General features: G+C 42.2%; 2 protein-coding genes across 9 annotated transcripts in view; one reads left to right on the top strand and one right to left on the bottom strand.

Moving 5' to 3' along the window:
• The window catches only part of KIAA1328 (KIAA1328 ortholog), a 340638-nt gene extending 337829 nt beyond the window's left edge, over positions 1-2809 (bottom strand). For 2 of the 6 annotated variants that reach the window (XM_037730388.1, XM_017505780.2), the window contains exons 1-2: positions 2431-2500; positions 288-394 (exon numbers count right to left, since the gene is read on the bottom strand). In XM_037730388.1, the coding sequence (XP_037586316.1) occupies positions 288-315 (28 nt within the window). In that variant the 5' untranslated portion in view covers positions 316-394; positions 2431-2500. Of the gene's footprint in view, positions 1-287; positions 395-2430 lie in introns of all 6 variants that reach the window. The other 4 variants (XM_017505777.2, XM_017505778.2, XM_017505779.2 and 1 more) reach the window with 3 other exon arrangements.
• Positions 2437-21415, top strand: part of TPGS2 (tubulin polyglutamylase complex subunit 2) — a 43557-nt gene continuing 24578 nt past the window's right edge. The window contains exons 1-3 of one of the 3 annotated variants that reach the window (XM_017505783.2): positions 2437-2944; positions 10726-10805; positions 19924-20011. In XM_017505783.2, the coding sequence (XP_017361272.1) occupies positions 2860-2944; positions 10726-10805; positions 19924-20011 (253 nt within the window). In that variant the 5' untranslated portion in view covers positions 2437-2859. Of the gene's footprint in view, positions 2945-10725; positions 10806-10827; positions 10924-19923; positions 20012-21415 lie in introns of those variants that run through there. The other 2 variants (XM_037730391.1, XM_037730390.1) reach the window with 2 other exon arrangements.

The raw sequence follows: 21415 nt of genomic DNA, 5'->3' as shown, positions 1-21415 counted from the left end.
TGAAAACTTAACAGCAGAGATTACATTGTAACGTTTTGACCCAGTCACTTGCAGTTCATATTTTTTAATATCAAGTTCCTGACATTGCTAATGGTAATATGCTAAAGTGCATTTAAGTAGTCAAATTTAGGTACTACAGAAGCCCTCACTCACTCTGACATTACTAGATACTGTAATGAAGGAGAAGGGCAACTTACAACTGAAGGAACATATTTTGCTGGAAGATTTAACCCATAAAATGACAACACTACACACTCATTGTTTACACAAGCAGTACTAAAACATACCTTGTGCAAAACAGCACTGCTGAATCATACTGTGCAGGAGATGTATAACTCACAAAAACAACAGTTAAAACAAAAAGTGGGGGACATTCAGTCAGATAATCTGTCCTCTCATGATGGAATCATCAAGGATTAAGGAATCTCTCAACTGCATTTCTCTAATTGTTTGGGTGAAGAATTGAAAATCTTTTTTCAATAATGTGAAAAGAATACCAGATTAAAGGTACATACTTTTTGAAATTTTTCTATTGAAAATTCTACTATAAAGGCTCTAGGGTGGTCTGGGAAATAATATGACAAAGGGATCAAGATCCAAAGACATGTAACTAAATCAAATTATTAATAACTATCATTACGCTTTTCAGCAAATGTTCAGCAACAAATTTACATTTGACATTGCTAACAGTGACATTCTCTATAGTGATTTAAAATGAAAATATCTGAGGTTTGATGCTAACTGGTCATTATGTGGAATAGGCTGGGGGAAAAGGTGACACTAGTAACCTTGCAATGCCTTTCACACATCTGAATTAGATCTCATAGGATATAATCATAATTTTTCCCCTGTACAATTTCAATTCCTATCAATGAGAAGATGAGTATTTTACATTAAATGTTGAGAGTCCGAGAATATACAAGAGATAAGGGAGTATATATGACTTCTATATAAAATAGCGAGTGATATAACTACATGAGTAAGTGCAGTTACTGGGTACGAAGACCAAGAGCATAGGTTCAGTCCATATATCTATTAAGTAACTTAGTCCCATTGCAATAGCTTGTCCCTCCTCATCATTAATTCTATATTTGAACAATACCATAGGCTAATAACCTTCAAGTATCTCCTCTATCACAAAATCTTGTTAATGCAAAAGCAGTGTTTCTTGAGAAAAGACTTATCCCAATTTACTAACTTCCTAATTCAGCCCATTTGTTCACGGTGCACATATTCTCTTCTGAGAGGTAAAGGAAAAAATGTTTAATTTGCACACCGCACTAGTAAGCGTTCATCCAGTGTATGTTCATGATTTCATTTGCTTTTCACCAACCTATCAGAGACAAATGGTAATTATGTTTATTAAGTGCAAACACTAAACACCTGCTCAGCACACAATACAAACATATCCCTCTCTCCATACATGACACTAATCCTAGTAACTCAGCAGAGGAGTTGATGACACATTTTTGTACGTTTCACCAGGAGCTTAGAAGAGTGCCCGAAGAATGATTCTACCAAAGGTAACTGCGATACCTTAATGCCATCACCAATCCTAGTCAAAAGAAAAAGCTGCCTCTGAAAGCACTCGGTAACACTGATTGCCCTCCCTCTTTCAAGTAACTCCTCTAAGGAACATGAAGTGAATTAACAGGACCAAACCTCAAGCGAGAACAGTCTACCTACTCCAGGGACAGAAACACTGCTGTCACACAAACATCTCATCACAGCTGCTGAACTGGTAACACTACCACTGGACTAAAAAGTTCTACTGCTTCTCCATCTCACAACGATCCAAGAACTTCAATGCCTGCCACTGACCCACACTCTACAACTAAGTCAACAATACTTCCAGGCACAATGATTCCGATCATACACAGTAACTAGCACCAATAGACCACATCCCAGTAACCAAGCTCCACAGCTCCCCTAAAATACGTCATCACAGGAGGGCCTTTTAAGTCCGACAAGGTCTTGACTTGCTCCTAGCAATGCAGACTAAGGACAGTCCTAAATCAAAACAAAAAGGCTCCCTATCCAGCCAACATCCACTACTCCCACAACCTCGAGCTCGCTCCACACACTCAGTCGGCCTCCGGGCACTCCGAGAGGGTGGGCAGAGGGACCTCGGAGAACCCGCCCAGCCCCAGGCGGAGCGTGGACTCGAGGCTATCTTTCTCGCTCACCGCTAGTGAGGGCAGGGAAGCATCTTCGCCGCGTCCCGGCACCTGGAGACAGTACCAGTCTCTCCGCTACCTAACACCCAAGCAAGGGGAAAGCCGAGCACCTAGACTGAGGCTGAGCAGCACGTCCTCGCCACCAGGGTTAGCTCGGAGCTTCTCCTCCGCACTCAGACTGCCACGCGACCGCTCGCCCCTAGCCGCCACGGGGGAGGGCGCCGGCGCCCCCTGCCAGGCGGGCAAAGGATACAGTCCCGGCTCCAGAACGCCGCGACGCCGGGGCAGGAGGGGCCCGCCACGTCCGCCATCTTGAAACAACCGCCACTCGGGGCGTCGCGCCGGGGCCGCCACGCCCTGGCCTGCAAGCGCGGTCCCCATTGGCCGCACCACTCAGAGGCCCGCCCCCGCCTGCGCGGCCGGCCCCTGCGGGGCGAGAGGGTTGAGGCAAAAGGGACGCTGCGTCCTGGAGGTGCGGTGCGGAGCACCGGACGGGGCCGCGTGAACTGGCGCCCCGCGGAGCTGCTGCTGTCAGACCAGCCCCGGGTGCCCATCACCACAGCGCCGCGCTCTCAGGCGCCGGGAACTACAGTTCCCGGCATGCCGTGAACTTGGCCGAGGCGCTGAGGCGGGGTCCGACCCTCCGCCAGCTCCCGCCGCGCGCGGATCGGGGACGCGAGCCATGGAGGAGAAGGCGTCGCCCCCGCCGCAGGGCTGCAGCAAGCCGCACTTGGAGAAGCTGACCCTGGGCATCACGCGCATCCTAGGTGAGGGGTGGGAGGCCGATGCCGAGAGGGTATGGAGGAGAAGGAAGGAGGAGCGGAGGGATGAGGTGCGGGGTGGGCGGCGCGACGCTGGCCCCTTAACAGGAGTGGACATCGCTGCTGTTGTTACGGAGGAAAGTGAGGGACCCGGTTTGTCATTAGGCCGGGGAAGGGTCTGCCGGGAGTGTTCGGAGGCAGTGCTGGGAAGCCTGAAGCTTCCCCCACTCACCGTCCCCGCAAGGTCCCACGCAGGAAGGATGGGCAAAGACGTGTAAAGGGGACACAGCAAGCACCTGAGGCGTTCTCAGCCAGGGTATTATCCCTGAAACCTAAGTCCTTCCTCTAGGGAAGTGATGCAGCTGACTTCCCAGGGCGACAATTACCTCGGGTCGTAAAGGAATCCAATCTTGCACCACTGGATGAGTTTTTCTTTCATCCAACGTTTCTTTTGTTGTTGTTTGTGAGTGTGTGTGTGTGTGTGTGTGTGTGTGTGTGTGTGGAAACAGAGTTTCGCCCTTGTTGCCCAGGCTGGAGTGCAAAGACGCGATCTCTGCTCACTGTAACCTCTGCCTCCCGGGTTCAAGCAGTTCTCCTGCCTTGCCCAGCGAAATTTTTGTACTTCTAGTAGAGACGGGGTTTCACCATGTTGGCCAGGCTGTTCTCGAACTCTTGACCTCAGGTGTCCACCTGCCTCGGCCTCCCAAACTGTTGGGATTACTAGCGTGAGCCACTGTGCCTGGCTTATCGAACGTTTCTTTGGTACTCACCGGTATGTTAGACTGTGAGGTTAAAATATGAAAAAGACAGTTCTGTGAAAAAAAAAATGAGGCCCCTAGGATTGTGAAAAGAGGTCAGTAATCTGTTGTTACTCAGAGATGTCACAGAGGAGGGGACTGATCTTATCAGGGAAGTTAAAAGAACATGCCACAGAGGAGATGATGCTAGATTTTGAAAGATGTATGGGAGTTAGCCAGAAAACCAAGGAGAAAGGTCTTTTAAGAAGGCTGAAAAGCATGCTTCAGTGCCTTCCCATCACAATTATAATAAAATCCAAATGCCTGTACCATGACTTACAAGTCCCTGTATGATCTGCTCCCATCTCTTTCTGACTTTATTTTCACTCTGACCACATGGCCTTCTAGCTGTACCTTAAACACACTAATGTGTTCGCTTCAAGGCTTTTGAAATTTGCTAGTCCTTACACCTGGAATTATCTTTCTCTGAATGTCTGGCTTCTTCAGGTCATTCAGATCTCTGATCAAATGTCATTACCTCAGAGAAACCTTCCCTGAATATAGTTCGAATAACCTCCGTCTTTCTTGCTCTCTTTCCTTATCCTGGTTTTTCTTTTATCCTTATAGCACTTAGCACTGCTTGCAAGGTTGGTTGATTTTGTAAATTTGTGTCTCTTTTAATAGAAGTCCAAGACCAAGTGTAATTTAGGAATGAGTGGTTTAACATAAGAATCAATTAATAGCTGGGCATGGTGACCCTTGTCTTTACCTCCATCTACTGGGGAGGCTGCAGTGGGAGGGTCACTAGAGCCCAGTTCAAGTCCAGCTGGGCAACATAGCAAGACCCTGTCACTAAAAAAAAAAAAAAACAGTGACTTAAAAAAATCAGTTAAGGTAATGCAACTTATTAATAGAATAAGACAAAACTGCATAATCATCTTAATAAAGAAAAAGCACTTGATGAAATCTAATGCCCTTTCATGATTAAAAAAACTCAACAAACTAGAAATAGGATATAATAGAGATAGAACTTTGTCAACTCCTGATAAAGGAGATCTATAAAAAACCCACATCTAACATCATGTGTAATGGTGAAAGACTGACAGCTTTCTCCTTAAAATCATGAAGAAAAATTGTGTCAAGTTTCCCCAAGATCACACCAGAGTCAATGATTTGACATAAGGATTACAGGAATCAGGAGATAGTCCTACTTGTGGCTGTGATTCATTACAACAAAAGGATTTTGGCAGCCCGATTAACAGGCCCTTTTAAGGATTATTGTCTTGGGCCTGCTATGTTCACTCTTGTCTGCACAGTAAGAATTCCATTTTTATCACTTCTATTCAACATTGTACTGGAGGTTCTAACTAGGGCAGTTAGTTAGGCAAGAAAATGAAATAAAGGCATCCATTTGTAAAGGAAGAAGTTAAACTATCTCTTTGCAAATGACATTATCTTGAATATAGAAAAAAATCCTAAGGTGTATACACATACACATAGACACACAAATATCCCTGTACACCAGCAATGAATGATCCAAAAATAAAACTAAGAGAACAATTCACTTTACAATAGTATCAAAAAGATTAAAATGTAGCTGGCATAGTGGCTCACACCTGTAATCCCAACACTGGGAGGCCAAGGTAAAAGGATTGCTTGAGACCAGGAGTTGCAGACCAGCCTGGGCAACAGGACAGACATTTCTCCAAAGATACATAGATGACTAGTGACCACACATAAAGATGATTATAATCGTTAGCCATTAGGTAAATACAAATCAAAACCATAATGTGATTTCACTTCACACCCACCAGGATGGCTATAGTCAAAAAGACAGATACAGCAATTGTTGGCGAGGATGTGGAGATATCATACACTGCTTGTGGGGATGTAAAATGTACAGCAGCTTAGAAAACTAGTTTGGCACTTCCTCAAAAGATTAGTTACCATATGGCCCAGCAATTCCATTTCTGGATTTCATTTTTCCAAGAGAAATGAAAAGATATTTACATGAAAACATTTTTATACAAATTTTGTATCTGCATTATTCATAGTTGTCAAAAGTGAAAACAACCCAATGTTCATCGATTGATGAATGGGATATGTAAAATATGATATATCCATGTAAAAAAAATTATTCATCCATATAAAGGAATGAATACTGATCCTACAACATGGATGATCTTGAAATGAAAGTGAGAGAAGCCAGTTGCAAAAACCACGTGTATGATTCCATTTATATGAAATGTCCAGAATAGACTAATCTATAGAAACTGAAAGTAGATTAGTGGTTGTCAAGCCTGGTGGGAGAGGGGACTGCTAATATAATAGGTATGGGTTTCTTTTAGGAGAAAGGATGCATAACTCTGAATATAAAAATCACTTTATAAGGGCAGATGATGGTATGTGAATTATATCTTAGTAAAGCTATTTTTAAAAAGGAATCCTAAACATGGTACTATTAGAATTCCTGCTCTAATTCCCAGGACCATGAAGCTGATGAGATATCATACCTTGATTATTTTATATCTAAATGGCAAAAGCAAGATTATCCAGGTGGGCCCAATCTAATCACATAAGCCTTTAAAACAAGCTGTTAACAGGGAAGTCAAGACATTTGAGGCATGAAAAGAATTTCTTATGCTGTTGCTGGCTTGAAGATGGATGGGACCTTTTAACAAGGAATACAGGTGGCCTCTGCAAGCTGAGAGTGGCCCCAGCAGACAGCAAGCAAGGAAATGGAAACTTCAGTCCTGCAACCAAAAGGAATTGAATTCTGTCAATAACAGGAATGAGTTTCCAAGATGACCCCAAGCTCCAGATGAAAATACAACAGCTAAAATACCGATCAGCACATCTGGTGTAAGGAAAAACCAGTAATTTCTGATCTTTCCTAAGCAGATAATCCAATCATGGTGTGCCAGACTTGTTAGCTACAGAACTGTAACTTAATAAAAGGATGTTGTTTAAAGCTGCTAATTCATGGTAATTTATTACTTAGCAATAGAAAACATTCCCCCAAATTTTGAAAGAATAGAGCAAATGATATGCATGTCAAAAAGGAACACAAGTATAATGTAGCACACATAATTATGAACTATTATGATAGAGTTTAGACCAAACATATATGTCATAACAATAAATATAAATGGTCATGGCTGTGTACTGAGGCTCATGCCTGTAATCCCAGTGCTTTGGGAGACCAGGATGGGAAAATAACTTGGGGCCAGGAGTTCAAGACCAGCCTGGCAAACATAACAAGACTCTTGTCTCTACAAAAAAAAAATTAATTAGCCCAGTGTGGTGGTGTGCACCTGTAGTTGCAACTACTTGGGAGGCTAAGATGGGTGAATCACTTGAGTCCAGAAGTTGGAGGCTGAAGTGAGCTATGATTCCACCATTGCACTCCAGCCTGAGTGACAGCAAAACCCTGTCCCTGAAGTATATACATATAGGTTTATGTCACCTATTAATAAAAAACAGTTTAAACCTGACTCACAAAACCCAGTTATTTGATGTTTTCAAAAACATACCTAAAGCAAATGAAATCAGAAATGTTAAATATAAAAAGATGGATGCATGTTTCTGGGATCCCGCAACCATCCACACATTTAGATCTACCAGATCCACTGCAAGGACACAGAGGATTCAGAAACAGTAGTAGTCCCTAGTGTAATTTATTGCATTGATTTGCAGGAGGAAAAAATATAGGTAGAATCTAGAGGAATCCATGCATAGGCTTCTGAACTTTTCCCTCTTGTCGGGAGTCACACACTTCTTAAACAGTGAAATGCAACAATACGTGCGTAGTGTTTCTTCTCCAGAAAGCCTGTTTAAGCCTTAAGTTGGCAAAACAACCAGCCACAGCTCTCAGAATTTCAGACTCCCAGAAGGATAGCTGTAGAATCAAAAATTGCTCCTGCCGCCAGCACCCTCTGAGACTGAAACACCTGTGAAACTATGCTTGCAAGAAGATCTGGTCTCTCCATTTGTTCTCTTCCTCATGTGCTGATTCCCTTCTTCCAAATTTTATGAGAGTAGGTTTCTATGCAGGCATCCCAGCCACCAGAGGGAGTCTAACTGCCGTGAAATCTAGGAAATGAGGTCGTTAGCTACCCAGTCTAAAATAAAGGAAAGCACTCCAGGGGGGAACAGGAGGAGGTGTTAATTGAGCCAGTCTGCAGTAACTGACACATCATCCTTGAAGGCCCAGATCAGCTGTGTGCCGTTTCTGATGTTTTGTATCACTTGCAGTCTTTGTCAACTTACCTCTGCCTTCAACTCCTGTGGCCCTGACAGTCAGTATCACCTAGTTTAACATGTAACTACATATTATCTTGCAGTTTTCACTTTGTTTCATGTTTGTCTTGTTTATCTAACTAGGCAGTAAGCTTCTTGAAACAGTGTCTCCTACTTAAATTCCTAATCTCTGGCAGTAATTTTCCCAAGCTTAGGACATAGCAGGTCCCCATTAAATACCGCAGAGAGACTGTTTGTCACCAGAAAATATATTCCAGTTATCTATCACTGGGTAGCAAATCATCCTAAAACATAGTTTGCTTGAAATAACCATTAACTATCTCTCCCAGCTCTGTGGATTGACTGGACCAGCTGGGGTAGTTCTCATTTGGGGTCTCTCAAGTGGTCACAGTTAGATAGCAGCTGGGACTGGAATCATCAAATGGCATCTGCACTTGAATGTCTGCCCCCTTCAGTACTTCTCAGTGTGGCCTCTCTCTCTCTCTCCGGAAGAGTTGCTTGGATTTTGTATGTGATGGCTCAGAAAGACAAAAGGAAACTGCCAGTTCTCTTAAATTTTAAGTCCATAACTGGCACACTATTTTTTCACCATATTTTATAGGGCAAGGCACGCACAGGCCAACTCCAAACTCAAGAAGTTGGAGAAATTGACTCACCTCTCAACGAGAAGTGGTATGGGCCTGCAGGGAAAGAAGGAATTGATAGCACTCACCATTGGAGTAAGCCAGCACAGAGAGTTTTAAGCTGTGGCATATCACACAGTTACTTAGAGTGGACTGTGCTGAGTCTGAAGATCCGAGTTTCATATCTCTTACTCTGCCATGAAGTTTACTACAGCCAGGTGGCTGACAAATGCTTGTCATTGGTCATAAAGGCAGACAGTGAGAATGGCTATGCCTGTTTAGATATTGCTTTTCAAATATGGCATCTTGATAGGCCAAGGACAGTGTATAATTTCTGTTGCTTTCTAAACATCCACAAAATGCTTTTAGTTATCTCAGCAAAATGATAGGCTACTAAGACAATGTAATAAAAACAGCATTGGGCTTGGTGTCCACAGCTTTGGTCAGAGATTTCATTCTATGAATTATTTAACATCTTTAAACTTTAGTTTCCTTATCTTTAAAACAAGGGTAAGGATACCTGCTTCACAAGATTGTTGAAAGATTAAGTGGGATAATTTATGCCAAAGATTGTTGAAAGATTAAGTGGGATGATTTATGCCAATTTCCTATAACAGAGCATTATACAAATGGAATTTATTGAATGCCTTTCTCCTCCATATCCCCAACACTTCCTCCTCACCAATGCTGAAGTACTATATTGGATATAGGAGTCTCTACAATGGGTACTTTCTAAGCAACTTATTATCTGAAAGTTATTAAAGTCAGCATCTTGGCCAATTAGCTTATCATGCTTAAGTATGATATGACCACATCTGCAGTAGCATCATAGTAGTTTTGTCTGAACCTATAGCCCTTCCATGTAGGCCTGTTATAAACAGCAAATAATTGTATGTGTCCTCTTTCAAACCTAACGTCTATTGTGACTTACCGAAAGTGAAGGGAAGTGAAGACCCGCATAAGATCATACAACTAGTAAATGTATAAAGCAAGACTAGAATAGGTAAAGTCTAGATTTCTTAGTGCCTATGTTGGGCTATTGCTGTATCCCAAGATTTGAATTTCGGGCAACTAATTTTATAATGCATAAAAGGGCACCGGCTTAATTATAGAATCAGTGAACCACATAAAATGATTATAAGTCTCTGCCATAGTTCATGAGATTTTGAAAACTCAAGCTACCCTCCTGTGTCAGCCTCCCAAGAAGCTGGGACTACACGTATCCACTGCCACACCTGGCTACATGTTGTTCTTTTTATAAGGGCACCAATCATTGGACTAGGGGTCTACTCTACTTCAGTATGACCTCATCTAAACTAATTATATCTACAGTAACCCAATTTCCAAATAAGGTCCCATATTCTGAGGTACTGGGGGTTGGGACTTCAATATCTTTTTTGTGGGGTGGGGACAGAATTCAAGTTGTAACAGCTTTTATGACAGATGTTATTTTTTTGATTAAGAACTTCAGAATCTTGAGTCTGCATGGCCGCAGATAAGTGGAGAATGTTGGAGGAGGTATTGAACTCTGTAGTATTTCCAGGTGGCTTCTGCTTTCCCTCAGAGTGAATGATAGAACACAGCTCCACCAAGAAAAGCAAACCAGATTGTTTGGAGACCTTTTCCTACTCCAAGGATTTAGAAATGTGACTTACTTTTTTCTCAATATATTTATCGATGGAATTTGTTTTTTATGTTAACCTAGCTTTTAAATCTTAGACCTCATAGAGTAGAAGATTATGTTCAAGATGAGTTTTATTTAGAAGAAAAGTTAATAAGCAAATTTTATGTCTTATAAAAGTTAATGGATTGCTATTTATTTCTTTTCTCTTTGAGTATATAGATTTAGCTCACTGAGAATTTCCATGTGAAATCACTAGGAATCTACAATCTGTTTTTTTGTTCAATAAGATTAATGACTGAGCGGTGACAGTATAGAGCACATTCTGTGGATATCCTTTCTACCAGGTAGACTACATTGTGCTAGGTCATGGGGACCATGCCTTTCAGAGGCCAACCAGTCCACTTCTTCCATTGCAGGAGTGCTAAGGGTGTATGAGAAGGATTGGATGTTCTTAGAGCAGTCATCAACAGCTAGTCAACATCTAGCATAGAAATGTATGACAATGCACCAATGGCAACTCTACAGACTTTTTTTCTCCTCCAGAATCTTCCCCAGGTGTGACAGAGGTGACCATCATAGAAAAGCCTCCTGCAGAACGTCATATGATTTCTTCATGGGAACAAGTAAGTGTTGCCACATGAAGTCTTTACCTCCCAACAAAGAGAGGTCAATGTAAATGTCCCTGAGAAGGAAAGACTGAGGGAGGAAGAATACTTATCTCAAACCACAGCTGCTTTCAACGTAGAGCTCACCTTTTCTATGTTCCTGTTCAGTCCACTTAACAGTTCCTTTCATTCTATGCCACTTACCCAGCGTGGAATGTCTCCCCTGAACCCCACTCTCCTGTAGAGGTAGTGGACATTCAAAGTTGTATACAACAAAGCTAAAAATCAATTAAGGAAAGAAAAGGATATATAAGTGTCATGCTGTCCAGAACATGGTTAAGTGCTGTACATAACTGCTAAGCAGATTAAAAGCTAATGCTTTCCAACTTTCCTCTGAACTTCATTTATTCAATAAAAGTTTTAAGCTTCTACAGTGGGCCAGACATTGTGCTTGGTGTTGAGCCCTGGGGGTTAAATGGTATTTTTTAAAAGGCACTGTTTTTGTCTCTTGATCTTACTGCCTAAGACATGGTGTAGATTGTTATAAGGAGAAGACTTTACCCATTTGTCCCAGTTTTACTTATACTGTATTTTTCTTCATTTGGAGCTGCCTTCCATAGCTGTGTTTCAGGGATAGAGTCTACAGGGGATCTCTTGGGATCTAATCTGCATCCTGGACTATGCAACTTTATTGGGTTCCCTTTTAGCTTAGACTGACACTTAGGGAAATGCAGTTGTAGTGCTAGATAAATAGCCATCAGAGGCCTAAAAGGATTAAAGGGTAAGCATCAGAGAAAGAGATTTTTAAGTAACTGAGACAGTTAATGGAACATTTTCTTCAGACATACTCAGTTGAGAGAATGCCTGTACCTAAAATAAGGTACATAGATACATAGATTTGGTACCTAAAATAAAGTACATATATACATAGATTTGGAATTTTCCAGTGAGTTCTATAGTTAAAATATCTCAGATCTAAGTTCAAATATGCCAAATCTAATATACAAACAAGCTGGGTGTGGTGGTGCACACCTGTAGTCCCAGCTACTTGGAAGGCCAAGGTGGGAGGATTGATTGATGCCAGGAGTTCAGGAACAGCCTGGGAAACATAATGAGACAATCCCTCAACCCCCATCTCTTAAAAAATAAATAAGTAATCAAAATTTTAAAAATAACATGCTAACAGTATTAGGATCAGTATCAAGATGAATTTGGCATGTCTGGGCTTGTAAAGGCCTGTGGGATGCTTGGAAAATAAGATAGCCTTTGGGGTGTGCATGTCTGTTTTAAGACTTAGTTTTTATATAACATGATTTTTTTCTGATTATGCTAAACAAAAGTCAAAAAAGTATTGAAAATATAAAAAAAAATTTTAAGTCTTCTAGGATTTTACCACCTAGACATAACCACAGTTGGTGTATTTTTGGTTATATGTGTGGGTGGAGAGTAGGCGATGGGATCCCTTACAAGTCTATGAATGGGAAGTGGTCCATGGACTCCTTAAAATGTATGTCAGATATTTTTTTTTTTTTTTTTTTTGGCGGGGGAATACTTCATCAGACTCTGAAAGGGACTCATAACCCCAAAAAGTTTCAAACAGGTTTTTGCATAATTTTTTCATTCAAATGTGGCCATGCCCGATGTGCTATTTTCTTACCTACTTTTGTCTCCTAAGCAATGGAGGGTAGAAGTTTTGTTGGACTGCTCCAAAACTTCCTTGTCTCACTTTCTCACCCAAGAGGTTACTAAAGAGCATGCTGCCACGGGAGTGGGCTTGATACGCCACCCCTGCTGTGTGCCTTCTTCCCGAAGTGCCTATACCAGAGAAGCAGGAGCATCCAAAGGGGCTGATAACTCCTACTTCTCTAGAGAACTGACCCTAGAGACTGTCTCCTTGGAGACACCTCATTTAAAGCCAAGCCTCCATTTGGTATACCTGGTGACCACAGCTGCATAAATACATTCAGATAAGGCCCCGCACAAAGGGGACCTCTGCCCCTTTGGGCAAATATAGTTCTCTGGGAAGCTCACTGAGATTCAATATACTAGTAAGTATATGGAAGCATTTTGATTTGGGAAAAACAGACTGGAGTAGGAGTCTTATGCCAGCTCTGGACCCTTAGCTAAGTCATGTAACTTCTCTGGAGCGCATGTTCATCATGTATAAAATAAGTAGTTTGAAATCAGCGTTATTGAAGGACTCATCCAGCTGTAATCTAGTATTTTGTGATTCTGTACTGCAAATCCAGGAGGAAAGGTTGACAACTGAAACCTAAATGATTAGATATCTGCTACAGTGACCTGAGGTTGGAGGGGAATGTGAACAACCTTTTTCCATTTTTATATATTTCACCATTTTTTCTTCTTCAGTACACAGTTTCAGTTTGCCTGCTTCTCTGCAGTTGTATGATTCATGTTCATTGTACCTGCTACATACTTTTTGTCATGTTGGCCCATAGTAAGGCCTAATGCCTACACTGAGATTTTCATCTTTCAAGCACCATGAAAACATCTGCCTCTTAGTTCTCATAGCATCCTGGTGCCAGAAGAGTTCTGTTATTATTAAGCATGTCAGAGACATTTCATAGCAGCAGATTGCTTTACAATTCTTGATAGGTTATATACTCTTCAATCCCCAGATTAAAATTCAGTTCACTTGATGGTGAAACCATGGCCCACAGAAACCAAATGACTTGGCAGAATATCCCCATTGTTTTCAGGTTCAGTTTTTCTACAGAGTGGGTTCTGAACCTTCTTGAAGATATGTTCCTTACATGCCCCTACTATGAATTTATCATAGGCATTTCCAGAAGAAGAAATCATTCTGCGACACCATGTCACTAGTGACCCCCTCATCTCATGCTCTTACTCCGCCTGAGCTTCTCTGTTCTCCACTGGTCAATCCTTCTCTCTAGCACTTCACTTCTTTCTGCTGGCAGCTTCCCCTTAGGGGCTTCGCATCTCTTTAAAATTAAAAACAAAAAAACCTTCAACGTATGTCTTCTTCTAGCTGTTTAGCCATTTGTTCCTTTTCACACCAAGTGTGTAGAAAAACTGTCTACATCAGGGGTTGGGAAATGTTTTTTTGAGAGGACCAGATAGTTTATGCTCTGTGGGTGCTACAGTCTCTGTCACAACTGCCGTTTCTGCCATTGTAGCTGTGAAAGCAGCCATCAAAAGTACTGAAATGCATGGTGTGACTACGTTTAAATGAAACATTTTTACAAAAATAGGTGACAGGGTGGATCCAGTGGACATAGTTGACAAATTACTGTCCTTCCATCATTTCTCAGTTATTCTTTGTCTTGCCACAGCCGCTTTTTAGCCACCACCGTTCTTGGATACCATTCTGTCAAAATCACTAGGACCCCTTCATTGCTAAAGACTTACCTCATCTCACTTGGTTCCACGCCTGCGTGTCTCACAGTTAGCCACTCCCTTCTCTGCTAGTTCTCCTCCCTTGGATTCAGAAGCACAACTCTCCTGATTCTTTCCTTCCTTGAAGACTCTTCCCTCCTAGTTCTTTTTGACCCTTGCAGCTCTGCAACACTTATCTGTTAAACATTTGTCTCTGTATAAATTAGGAATATGTTTGGCTCAAGGAAAGATAATAATAAACTAGCAATAGCTTCAGCAAATAGGAATTAATATTTTTCATGTAACAAGTCCTGAGGTAGACAGTTGCAGTTGGTTCATCAGCCCTGACAATGTTAAGCCTTTATCTCTGTAATTATTTTGTCCTTTTTCTTTATGGTGCTTCTGAGTAGGAAAAACACATACTGCTTTTCCTCTCCTATTAATCCACAACAATCAACAAAGAAAATTTCCATGATCAAACATGTGTGTTTTGCAAGGGGGAGTTCCCAAACATCAACAAGCAATCAGTTCTGCAGTGAACACCAGCTGGGTATCCTGCAATTCAGTTCCAATGCTATCTCCCTGGGTATAGCATCAGATCCCACAGGTTAAGGGCTCAGTCTCACAAGATTGCCCCTCACTTCCAATACCAATTGCAAGTCCCAGGTGGTTTTACTTGTGCTTCTAACCCACCAGCTATAAATTGGGGTTCCCACGACCCCCTCCTCAGGTTCAGTTAATTTTCTAGAGTGGCTCACAGAACTCAGAGGAACACTTACTTAACATTTACAGGTTTATTACAAAGGATACAGATGAAGAGATGCACAGGGCGAGGTGTAGTGGGAGGAGCGTGGAACCTCCATGCCATCCCAGAGCACGCCACCCTCCAGGAACTTCCGTTTGTTCAGCTGTCCAGAAGCTCTTCGAACCAAGTCCTTTGAGTTTTTATAAAGGCTTCATTATGTAGACATGGTTGATTAAATCATTGGCCGTTGATGGTCAACTTAGGGTTCGGTGGTGGGGCTGAAAGTTCCAACCCACTGCCTGCCTTGGTCTTTCTGGTGATCATCCCCCATCCTGCAGCTACCTTGGAGCTGCCAGTCATTTGTCAACTCATTAGCACACAAAAAGACATCACTTTAGAGATTGCAAAGATTTTAGGAATTGTATGCCAGAAAACTGTGACAGAGACCAAATATATATTTCACAATATCACAGTGGCAAAGTAACTGCTACAGTCTCAGCTATCACTTCCAAACTCAAGGAACAAAAAGGAGGTAGGGGATGTTGCCAGGCACATCTGTCAGCTTTCAACAGGAAAGTGAACATTTTCTTAGAAACCTTCTCCTTTGGACTTGTGTTTACATTTTAATGTCAAGTTCTAATTGCAGGCAGTTCTGAAAACAGGTGTTTAATAGGACACATTGCCATCTCAAACAAAACGAAGGTTCTGCCAAGGAGAAAAAGGAAGGTGGATTTGAATAAGCAACCCATATGTCTGACACAGCCTCCTTTGCCCCTTCCCTCGTTTCTCTTTCTGTTGCTAGTGCTCCACACAGTGTTTATTCCATAATAGATAATAAATGTGAGATGAGTAAGCGAATTAGATAAAACACAAAAGTCAGAAGGAGTGTGGAAGTTTCCCAAGGCTGCCTAACTTGTTTTTCACAAGCAGTCCTTAATTTCCCTCCTGAGACTCAGGCTACCACACCACCATCTCTGAAGCAGAGCAGCTGCAGATGCAAAGCCTTCCCCCACTAATTCCTCCAGTGGTAGAATTTTGATGATTATATAAACCTGAGGGCATTACTGTTCTGAAGGTTGTCTGGCATGAGCTGTCAGACACACAGCTTCACCGAGACTTGTGGTGCCTCTAGACAGGCTGATATTTATATATTTTTTTCTTCACATGTTTTTAGAGGGACACTGATGGTTCTGTGGAGAAAGGATTTTGGAAAAAGTATGCTACCTTTCTTTTGGCCCTTAAGTGTTGGGATTCACTTGGGGTGGCTGGCAAAATATTAGGGAAATATTAGGGAAAGTTATAGATTATAGTCTCAAACCTTTTGGAAGGCTGAAAGGTTTTAAGAGACTGGGCTGAAGGCAGCCAGTTCATACGTTAGAGCTTTAAGTCATAGGATAAAAAGTTTAGGAATAATAAAAGCTTCCCCAATTAAGTCTGTTTATACCACATTCCTTTGTCCCTAATTTGTTTGCTCATGTAAACTTTGTCCTGGATGGTCCTCTCAGGAGGAGGTTGAAGGGGTAATCCATTAATGGCGTTTATTCTGGGCCCTGGAACCAAGACCTTTTATCATTCATAAAACCACTCTTTTAACCATGTTAATTACCCACAAGCATGTTGACTTAGAACCTCTGTTATTAAATCCTACCAAATAAATATGAGGAGGAGCAGCAGCGAGTGGTGGTTGGTTAGCTGCAGTCACCCTCTGAAAGCAGCTGATGACCATCCCTAGCCCACTCAGATTCACTGTATTTTGGTGTGTGTGAGTGCATTCATTCATCCAGTCGTTAAGTCAGGGTTAGATCCCCGCAGGTGGTAATCAACGTATCAGGTGATGACCCTGACATGACCAAGGTCTCAGGTGGTGACCCTGACATGGTCAAAGTCTCTCTTAAGTAATGCAGCTCTGGCCCCAAACTCTCATACCCCACTCAACAAAACAAAAGGGTTCAGTTAACCAAGCCCTCCACCTCTCCTAAGGTGGGAGTTTAAGAATATATTTGGGAATTCTCTTAGGGATCTCAGACTGTCCCTCCACAGTTCATCCAGGTTTTCCTTCCACTTCGTGGAATGTCCTCCCTGAGAAGAGTTTCAGGAGATGCTGTTTTGCTCCTTGCCATAGTTTCAGGCAGTGTTCTCATGCTCCTTCTTGATGGACATCCTGGGCAGCTCTTCACCTGGCTGTGGTTGCAGACCAGCCAGAGAGCCAGCACAGTATGGACCAGCACCTACAGAAACATTGATTTCTGTCTTCTGGTCCCTACGCTGATCTGATCCTGCATCTGCTCCCCAGTTGGGAAGTGGCCTTTAAAAGGGGGTGGGGAACAGTGGGGTGCAGGATTGTCCAGGAGAAAAGGTGAGTAGAAGGCAATGGACAGCCCTTAGCCCTTCCCTTGAAGCCCAGGCAGTGGTATTGGTTTTCTGGAATGTTGTTGATAGCTCCCAAAACATAAAAGCGGTTCAGGTCCTTCATCCGATGAAGTAGTAACAGAGCTTGCGGTGGACTCTTACTAAAGTGGCTTAAAGAAACCATTGCAGATCGTCTCAGGAAAAGAAAAGAAAGATTGAAAATTAGGAACTATGTGACAAAAGCACCGCTGGGCTGGGTACACATTGCAGATACCATTTTGATGCAGTCAGCTGTTGTTACAGACGCCAGTCAGTGTTATCCTCCCTTGCTGGCTTTCCCCTCAAACCCTCCCTCCAATCCTGATATTACCCTTGTCCACTCACTTTCTGCCAATCTTATTTCTCACCACCCTCCTATTACACCCCCCCAAAATATAGGCCGAGCATGAATCTGTGGAGGAAGAAGCTTTGTGATGTGGGCAGATTGCTCCCTGTAGAAAAGCAAACTCTTCAGATTGGTTAGAAGAGAAATTTTAAAATGGCAGTAACTGAGTCACTGGCAAGAACAAAAAAAACATGGTGAAATATATCAAAATTAGGAGAGGTTTTTTACTTTTCTCTCCAACCTTAAAGGACTGATGAGGGTATATGGTCATTTAAGCTTTGGTTGTGAATGTTTCATCCTGGATTTGCCCCACTCAGAAGAGTTACATGCAATAGAAAGAGGCTGAAGCACTGCAGGCCCAGCAGCTGCCCCCAGGATGCTTAAGGCAGAAAGGTCTGCAGCAAAGAGCAGCAGAGACAGGGCTGCTAGCCATTTAAATTAGAATGACAGTGAGGGATTGATGTTTTTCATGAATTTAGTTTACTTGAAAATGTTTATGTGTGTTAGTATTTGAAATGTGTATTAAATATTTGATTTCACAGATTTTTTTCTATTTGTTTGAATTTTGAATAATTGTAAAAATAATGGTATAAAATACCAAAATTTCTTTCTTGAGTGAAATAAATACCATAAGAAATGTTATAATTACTGTTACTGGAATTATTCAGCCTGACTTACCTATGAACAATGCCCAATAGTCCCACCTGCCCTCAGTCTGGTTCTCATGGAATCCCCATTAAGAAAGGCTGATGGACAGTAGTTTCCTTGTGTTCACCACTAGATGGCACTAGTGATCAAAATGTCAGAGAGATGCTGGCCTTTTGGGGTAGGAGCAAGAACTTTGTCAGAACACCGGTAACTGTAGGCTTCCTGTACCAGGATTCTAGGGGTGGGAGAAAGGCATTTTGCAAGTTCATTTTTTCCTCTGAAGGCACATATAATGTAGCCACACAGGAGGGACTAGGAGCAAGCCCCTAACTCTAAACAGTAGGAAAACAAATAAATTAGTCCAAGGAGTCTGAGAGTCTCTTAAATTTCACATCTATGAGACTGGGAACTAAATAGTGGACACAGAAAACACAAAATTTGATAAAAGCATACATTTTAGTTCATAGGTAAGGGAAATTTAAAGCCTGTTTCATTAAAATGACATCTGTTGTCCATTTAATAATCTAAAAACACTGCTTAAAATCTCTGGCAAGATTTTAATCCTGTTTATCTGTAGTTCCTAAAGATGCTATGGCTGTGAATAATAATAATTTCCTCATCTTCTCTCTTCCTGTCGAACTCACACCTCCTTGTACCTCCAGTGTTCTGCATATTCAGTCTTAGAGTTTATTCTTCAGCCTAGATTCACAGAGTGACATGTTCAAGGTCACGCAGCTAGTGGCAGAGCTGGGAAGTGAACTCAGATTGTCCTTCTACAGTATGCTTTCCCACATATTAGGTACCTAGAACTGACTGACAGGATGACCTAATGCAGTCTTGACATGAGCAGTGGCTAGTATCACATCTCAGAAGGGTCCAGTGAGCCATAAACTTGGATAGTTCTTAACATATTGCGTCTTTGCCTCTGTAACTAGAGCAAGAAGTCACTCTAGGAGCCTAGGAAATGAATTGGATAACTCATTCTTCTGCACACTCCAGGGATTTGAGTTGGCTAGGGAAGACTAAAGACTGAGTTATTTAGAATGTAGGGCTTGTTCCTGGTATCTCCTTGAAGGACAGTAAGCTCCTTCTTTGTTCTCTCCACCAACAGTTTGGATGGTTTATTATCCATGTGAAATAAATATTTGAGTATATATGGTTACTTTCTAAGAGCTGTCAGAACTTAGACATTGCATAGCTTTTCTGGAAATAATATACTCTTCACTTTTAAGATGTTCTCATTTGTCCAATTACTTGTTTCAGAAAATAATATATGAGCATGGGTCAAATGTATGGCAGTAATTGCTTTGCTTGAACATTGCCAGACTTTACCTAGGACCTCCTCTCTCACCATGTTCCCCTGTCTTCTCTTCAGCTTGTTCCCTTTGAGCTCCTTTGCCAGGTGGCTGCCCATTGAGGCATTATCATGGCAGAGCAGATACCTGGTTTGCTTTAGCTGCTGGAAAAAAAAAAGAAAGGCAAACTAGTGACTCAGCTTTCAAGACTCCAGTGCCTCTCTATTAGAGTTTTGTAGGTAACTATCAGAGTCTTCCGGGTCTATAACATGGTAAACATGTCCCCAGTGCCTTGAGGTATAGCCTGTACCCTCCTTCCCGGCCCTGTCCTGACACTTAGCTGCTTTGTGATTCTAGAAGAATAACTGTGTGATGCCTGAAGATGTGAAGAACTTTTACCTGATGACCAATGGCTTCCACATGACATGGAGTGTGAAGCTGGATGGTGAGTCAGCCTCCTTGCTGTAGAGGGACATTTCCCTGGCTCAGAGATTGAATAGGACAACTCTGAGGGCCCTTCAACTTTTGAGTCTTTGAATCTGGTTGGTTTTCTTGGGTGCTTCTCAAGTGCCATTTCCAGAAGCTATGATTATGTCCCAAAACTAACAGATGCCATCATTGCTTTACCCACCATGAACCCCATGCCAGTCTAGCAGTTTGGAACTGGAAACTCAATTTAGAGGCTTCCTGTAGGAATAGGGTAGAGAAAACCATTAATTACTACCTAAACATTCCTAGCCACCCCAAACTTAAGGCCTCCCAGGACTCCATCTCGGAGCAAACCCTCAGGGTAGGCTGCAGTGACATTCTCTAGTGTTCATGACAGGGGCCGCTTACCTCTTTCAGGCTCCTTCCTTTATTCCTAACATCATAAAGACCTCAGGGCCCTAACCCTCAAATCAGAGTCTGCACAGACCTAAACTTCAAACCAGAGTCTCCTTCACATCACCTCAGCCTAAGTCACCAACAACCTCAATTCACAAACTGTCATCTTTATCCTTTAATGTGTCTAGGACAAAACAGTTGCGTGTGGATGTGGGAACTCACAAGTTTGTACATGTCAGATTGTAGATACTATGTAGGCATGAAAGGCAGCGAACATTTAGGTGAAGACTCCTGAAAACATTTCATAAGCTAGAAAACCCTGTCTAGCCACAGTGCCCATCCCTGGCACAGATTCCCCAGCCCTTCCCCTCTAGTCCTTTATTGTCTCTGACTCTAACCAGATCTATTTTAGCCTTGGGAAGTACCCTGCATCTCCCCGCTGCTGTCCCTAAAAATGCAGTGACTTCTGTTGCACTGCAAATCTGCAGAGCAGACTTCTCCCCTTCATTGCCTCAGCCTTCTCCCTACACACCTGAGTTCCCTGTTTGGGTGATTTCCAAAGCCTTCCTGTCTATCTTGCACAGCTGGCCAGAGGTACTTTTGTAGCCTGCTGGTTAATATTGAACATTAGCTTTTATGTTAGAATCATTTCCATCTACGCCTTAGAAACCGTCCTTGCCACCACCATCAGAACCCTCTTATATAGCATGGCCATGACTTTTGGTGTCTGGAGCAAAACAGAGGGGACAGAGACTAAACCACCTGGCAGACTCTCCCTTGCCCACATGCTTGAAACAGGCTATCCCCTTCACAAGCCTGCTTCAGAGAATAAAATTTTATGAATGAGTCCCAGTTCATTATTGCAATACCTTATCTCATTTAATCTCCCCAAGCCCAGTCTTCTTATCCCCATTACCATACCCTTTATTTACTGAACGGCCTAAATCAATGACTGAAAAGGTGGCAGAGGCAGCTTCTGAAGTTTGCCTCTTTAGTGGTCTTTTTTTTTTTTTTTTTTTTTTTT

This window comes from Cebus imitator, unplaced genomic scaffold, assembly GCF_001604975.1.
Source record: "Cebus imitator isolate Cc_AM_T3 unplaced genomic scaffold, Cebus_imitator-1.0 Scaffold342, whole genome shotgun sequence".
NCBI classification, from domain to species: Eukaryota; Metazoa; Chordata; class Mammalia; order Primates; family Cebidae; genus Cebus; species Cebus imitator.
Note: the sequence above shows the minus strand (reverse complement) of the source record. Positions and strands in the feature narration are given on the sequence as shown.